Source organism: Phalaenopsis equestris, unplaced genomic scaffold (genome assembly GCF_001263595.1).
Source record: "Phalaenopsis equestris unplaced genomic scaffold, ASM126359v1 Scaffold000198, whole genome shotgun sequence".
NCBI classification, from domain to species: Eukaryota; Viridiplantae; Streptophyta; class Magnoliopsida; order Asparagales; family Orchidaceae; genus Phalaenopsis; species Phalaenopsis equestris.
Window position 1 is genome coordinate 789,734 of NW_018164640.1, and position 7,140 is coordinate 796,873.

General features: G+C 33.9%; 1 protein-coding gene across 1 annotated transcript in view; it reads right to left on the minus strand.

Annotated features, from left to right (window-relative positions):
- Positions 1-6,088: 6,088 nt before the first annotated feature.
- Positions 6,089-7,140, minus strand: part of LOC110022588 (probable WRKY transcription factor 50) — a 3,048-nt gene continuing 1,996 nt past the window's right edge. The window contains exon 3 of the mRNA XM_020721619.1: positions 6,089-6,344. Coding sequence (XP_020577278.1) covers positions 6,089-6,344 — 256 coding nt within the window. The remainder of the gene's footprint in view (positions 6,345-7,140) is intronic.

A 7,140-nucleotide genomic window follows, 5' to 3' on the forward strand; every position in this document is an offset into this window, starting at 1 on the left:
TCTCAAGAACTTTCCAAAGGATATCTCTTGGAACCTTATTGTAAGCTTTTTCTAAATCAATAAAAATTAAATGTAGATCCTCCTTATTATCTATGAACTTCTCCATCAAACCTCACAATAAATGTATACCTTCCATAGTCGACTTATTCGACATAAATCCAAATTGATTATGAGAAATCTTTGTAATACATCTTAACCTATGTTCAATTACCCCCTCCCATAATTTTAAAGTATGACAAATCAATTTAATTCCTCTATAATTTGCACACTCTTGTGCATCCCCTTTATTCTTAAAAATGGGGATCAAACCACTCTTCCTCAACTCCTCAGACATCTTTTTAGTTTTTAAAATAATATTAAAGAGTTTAATAAGCCAAGAAACACCTAAATCTCCTAACTATTTCCACACTTCAATTGGGATATCATCAGGTCCTACAGACTTTCCCCCCTAAGGGCACCCAAAACATTGCTATTTACATATCAAGTACCCTCTTTTATCCGTTTTTCAAATTCTCACTCAAATATCAATGGTCATGATAAAACACCAACATCTATTTTCGTTTTTATCCAATTCACAATGGTTTGATCATAGAGCGTGTAAATACATCGGTTTGATTGTTCAAAAAATCACCTAGATGCTTGATTTGTAAATAGCAATGTTTCGTGTGCTCTGTATGTAATTATCCTAAAAAAAGTAATTTTTAGGGACTCAAAATTTGAAGCAAATCAACATGATAAATGGGCATAGCATGTTGACATTGATTGCAAATTGAAGATCTAACTTTAATTGAGGTTAGAAAAGTTTGGGCATTTCCTCCCTCATTGAATCGTCTAATAATCGAAGCTCACTAACAAAAAAAACAACAACATTATGGTCCTTAATTATATCCAAAGATGAGTAAATTTTGAAACTTATTATGATACTTAAATGCATAAGTCATGATCTATAAGCAATAGAAACATCGAAAGTCGTTTAATTAGAGAACTTAGACATTTAAGGAATATTAATGTCATGTTTGACAATTGATACAGATAACCATCTCCAGCTAACTATGATTGTCTACATATTTTCACTTGATCATTATTACTCAAACTTTGTCCCAGGAGTCTTAATCGTCAAATTATTATAGATCGATTATCATTGCCTAAATCTGTCACCTAATTGTTGTTCCCAAATCATAGTTGTGAGCCTGGTGTTATCCTCCACAACTCCAATAATTTATGCTACAATTGCATGAGACAAGCTCACATTCCCAACTTCTTCTACCAGAATCTTCTACAATAAAGAGAAACAATATACTTTTATAATTTATTTGGAATTTTACATAAGAAATTGGAAGATTTACGTATATGTAAATGTATACTGATAATGCCGAATGTGCAGCTCAACATACTGCTTCACTTTATAGCCTTCCATCTCAAATGCATGATCATAACTTCCATAAATGATTTCAGCTGTTAATTAGGATTCCAGATCTTCTTCTTTCCATTTATTTCGGGCTCTGATATATTTTGCCTTATCGTTTCCAATGCCTTTCTTCATGGCAAACTCAACGACACCATCTTTATGCGTCAGCCTCCGGGATGCTCGATACATCCAATCCACATTATGTGTGCCATCTTCAAAAATTTGCCTATGGCTTTAAAAGGCCTCGCCAATGGTTTGATCCTTCTCCTCTCATCCAAAACATATTGGGTTCCAATCAAGTAAAACCAACTCTTCTCTCCAACCCGCTCATTTTAAACACCTTGTTGGCCCCTTATAATACCTCACAATCACAAGACCAGACATCTAGTTTTTCGTTAATAGCCAATTGCAACATCTTCACGATCCACTACTTCACTATCAACAGCTCAAGCGCCTGCTCCGCTTAGGGCTGTAAACGAGCCGAGCTTGAGCGAGCTCAGACTTGGCTCGTGTTCGGCTCATTCGAAATAGCTCGTGTTCGAAATCGGCTCGTGTTTGAAATCGGCTCGTGAACAGTGTGTTCGCGTTCGGCTCGATTTAAATATTCGTATTCGTGTTCGGCTCGTGTTCGGCTCGAAATTGGCTCATTAAACTAAAATTGTGAAAAATAAATGTAAAGTGTGGGATTCGAACCTGGATCAAATCTATACAAAAGAAAACACTAATCACATTGCCACATGAGATGTTATGATTTAAATTTAGACATAAATATATATAAATAATATATGTAATATATTGTTATATAAAAAGTTATATAAATTTCTTTTTCGAGCCATTTCGAGCCGAGCACGAGCGAACAAACTGCTGGTCGTGTTCGACTCGTTGACAATTATAGCTTAAAAATTTGTTCGTGTTCGGCTAGTTAGGCTTAACGAACGAGCCGAACACGAGCTGCTCAACGAACCGAATACGAGCTGTTCACGAACAACGAGCCAAATTGACAGCCCTAGCTCCGCTACATCAAAGGCACCCTTATAAGCAAGGAACCCTTGCCTTACATATTCAGATTCCATTAGGCAACTGACATTTTGGACCGCTGCTCTGTCACTAAATACTTTTCATTTTTTGGTACGCAAAAAATAGCTCACCGTCACTCGCTCCTCCACAGTGGTTGAGCACCATGTACTCTCTTCGATGGCAACTGATGTTATTTGGCTCCGCCGCCTCAGATCCCTACATGGCCATCGCTCACGACCCTTTCCATCGCGCTAGAACAAAGTAAATCGAAATCAATTATCACTTTATTCATGAACATATTCTTCCCAAGGAAATATCTCTTGCGTACATTTCAACCGAAGATCAACCTGCTGACATCTTCAGCAAAGCATTACCAACACGAAACTCGAGGCACATCTAACTCTATGTGTACATCAGAACTCAAAATAACTGAAAAGAAGAATAACTAGAATCCTGATGATCCTGCGGCTGAGATGGAAACTTTATTTCGAGTTCTTGTAAAACTTTTTTTTATCTGCGACTAAAAGATTTTTGCATGAAAATGAGATGTTAAATTTTATTTTTTAATATTCTAGCTTGTTTTTTTATATAAAAAAAAAGATTGCGATTGTTTATTGTTATTATGTGGAGCCATATTGTGCTGATTAATTGCTCACTTAGAGCCGTCAGAGTTGCCGATCAAGCTTAACAGTAAGTTTGTCGATGTGATACGAGGGGTGTCACCCCAAAAATCGTTAGATTGTCGCAGCACACTGTTGAGGAATTAGAACAAAGAAAGCGTAAGAATCATCGAAATCAAAAAGAAAAAACAGAGATTTAACGAGGTTCGACAATTTGCCTACGTTCTCGGGAGCAGAGCGGCGGCTTTCTTTCTTTCTTAGGTTACAATACAACAAATATATATATATATATATATAATCCTTGTACAATATGTAATTACAAAATTACCCATGTGTTATATCGTGGGGCATTGTCACCGCACCCCCAATCCACATAACGTAACTCTCCCGAATTTTGTTGATGCTTCCGCTCGCTAGCTCCGTTCCTCTCTAGCATATGTCTCTTATCTATTATATGAGCCATACCTAACACGCACTATCATAGCGCCTTGGCACCGATAACTAAATTCAGATAATTTTCACTTTAAATTTCGACTTCGCAGCGACAATCTAACGGTTATTTTATTGGATGCATTTCATTCAGATATGTGTATCTTAAACATATTGAATAAGTTTAATACATTTGTTTTAAAAATTTATAAATTATTTAGCTGGATGGAAAATAAATAAATGATTTTTTTAATTTCTTTTTCTACTATGCATTCTAATGAGAAATTAAAGGATTTGCTTAACTTTCATTGTCTCACCCTCACTCTCTCTCTCTCTCTCTCTTCTCAAAATATTAAGATGGCGGGAATTGATGTGCCAGAAAGTCTGATGACAATGTCGTCAGCAACGGTGGTGGTATGGTGGCGGCAACGATGAAGCAATACGACGATAATGGCACACAAGAAACAATTTCTGAATGGATGGTCATAAATTTGAAATTCGGTTAATTCTCATGAATTTTTATTTGACTGATTTTAGCTTTTTTGAGTAATCCTTAAATCTGAAAATTTTATATTTTATTCATTTTGCTTCTAATCAAACGCCCAAATAACTATAAAACAAAAATATGTTACACCCTGCCTCATAAAAACACACAACACCTTGTCCATTTCTATTTGCATAATTAAATACTTGAAATTTACTTCAATCCTTAAACATTGTTATCTTCATGTCAACATACTACAGTTGAAAACATAACCCTGTTCTGTAATGTCCACATGTACTGACAAAGTAATTAACACATACTTAAAGAATAATTAAGTAATTATATCTTCTCATAATCATATTTTTTTAATTTTAATCCCTGATCACATAAGTGCATTTGTTAGCATAACTGTTATATTAAACAGTTGATTTTATGTTGGCAGCTTCATGTGCATGTAAAAACAGTTGGAATTCCAATTGATATTGTCTCCTTCACTTTTCCAAAGAAGAATAATAATAATTAACAATATTATTATTAATTTTAATATTAATATGGTATTTGCTATCCTTAATTTAGCTTCATTTATTTACTAAATTTCTAAAAAAAATAACCTTTTTTTATATAAAAATATACTTAAGAGTTACAATATTGCCGGTTTTTCTTTTTATCTATTTATAATAAAGGTAAATATCAAAGCAATCACACGGCTTTTTGGAAGAAAAAAATATTATGTATAGATAATATATGTGTGGATTTGGCGCATTTTCCCACCAATCATCGCTAGGTGTGGTTGTAGTTTTCTAGCTGCAGTCTAACAATTTCATAAAAGATAAAATTATAATAATCACCGCAGTTTTTTGTAACGTTAGATTATTCTTCAACAGCTTCACATCTGTTTTTTAATAAGTTGCAACTGCCTCAAACAAACCCTAAATCTGCATATACATTATACGTACTTAATATTTTCTTTTTTGAAAGAGATCATTTCAATCCCAAAGTTTTGAAAGTGTTAAATTAGTCTAAAAATGTTTTTTTTTTTTTAATGGGTTGGATAGCTTTCACTGAGGACTATTTCAGCTCTCATTAAAAGAGTTTGAAAATTAATTCATCATTTTTTTAAACTCTAAAACTAAATTGACTTCAAATAAATAGTGAGGGGACTATTATGATATTTTGCTTTTATAATATATATAACTTGTTTCAAACTATTCATTCAGTGAATTTATTATCAAAATGAATGTCGAGGTTGTAAGTCCAATAACACAAAAAGTGACACTGAAATTATAATCGAAAGCTTCATATTATTAACTTTAAATTTAGCATGTTTATATTTGAATTGAGTAGCTCCATAAGAGAAAATGAATGAGCGTAAGATTACATAATTTTGTGGTCATCAAAAAGAATTAATAAGTTGCGTTCAGTAGAGTATTTGAGATTTTACCTAAATCTATCAAATTGACACACCCTAAACACGATAAATAGAACCATTTTTTAGCACGAATGGAGATGAGACGGCTTAGAGTAAACTCTAAACTTATGCAGAGAGTTGAAAATCAATAATCACAGACAATAGCGGTCGACCACCACCAACAACCATTATAGCCTTTAAGAAGCAACCATTGTCGTATCGCTATTATATTTCCCGATTACTACGAATATGCTATCATTAACCAATAGTTATTAATTAAACTACATTATCATTGACAATTCATATTGCAATAACAAAATGTCAAGCAAATATTCCTACAATCTTCAAATATTGGCTTCTTCCCTTGACAAGAAGATTGGAACATTATAATCTCAGTTATCATCTATGTTTATGTGTGTGCATGATGTTTATATTCAGACATAGATGTTCATTGCAAGAATATACATGAAATCCCCATAACCTTCATTATCATAAGAAGATGCAACGCATGACTGAAGCCAGCAGACAACTATTTCCTTCCACAAATAGAATTGAATCAACCACCCCTTTTCTCACAACTACAACATTATATATATAAAAAAAAATACTGTCCTCAAACTGTTTGTCAGAATGCCTCAACAAACTCCAAGCTCGGCTTTCCATGGCCGAGAAGAAGCCATGCATCTACAAACTCAGGACTCTCTGTTTCTTTAACTAATCGATCAAGTATAAGAAAAAGGAGCAAACTGCGTGTTCCAGGTAAAATTAGGCGTCAGATTAGGGATTATTTGGGCGCAGGAAGACCAGGGAGAAGAAGAATGAGGCACCTCGTAGGACATATATGGGTGCCGGCTTTCATCTGGGCTTTTGTGATTGTGCGTTCCTTCGTAGATGGTTATCACGTAGCTTGGATCATTGCGATCTCGCTCCACTCTCTTCTTAACTCCGCAGCCTGAGCTCGAGCATCGGTAATAATTCCTGCATCAGATTATTATTCAGCAGTTTCACAACTGTTTTTAATAAGTTGCAACTGCCTCAAACAAACCCATATAATCAAATTTTCCTTAAGAGTGGTTGGGCTATGGATCTCTTTTGGGACGACTGCAGCTGTTTGAATAAGTTATGATTCAAAAAGTCGTGTTTTTTTTTCAAAAGATCATATCGTAGTTTTTAGAAAATTGATTTTAAATTTATTCAATTTAACTTGAGGTAAGACGAATATAAATTCCGATTGATTATTTATATCTAATAATGATATTAAAAAATATTCGATAATTTTAAATTTCATTTTCTAGATCAATTATTTTTGTAAATGGCCAATTTATATACATGCCACCTAGGGCTGTAAACGAGCTGAGCTTGAGCGAGCTTAGGCTTGGCTCGCGTTCGACTCATTCGAAATAGCTCGTGTTCAAAATCGGCTTGTGAACAGTGTGTACGTGTTCGACTCGATTTAAATATTCGTGTTCGTGTTCGGCTCGAAATTGGTTTGTTAAACTTAAATTGAGAAAAATATATGTAAAGTGTGAGATTCAAACCTGAATCAAATATATACAAAAGAAGACACTAACTGCATTGTCACATGAGGTCTTATGATTTAAACTTAAACATAAATATATATAATATATTATTATATAAATAGTATATGTAATATATTGCTATATAAATAGTTATATAATTTTTTTTTTATTTTGAGCTAAAAAGAGCAGAACACGAGCGAACAATGAGTTGTTCGTGTTCGGCTCGTTTAACCAACGGACGAGCTGTACACGCG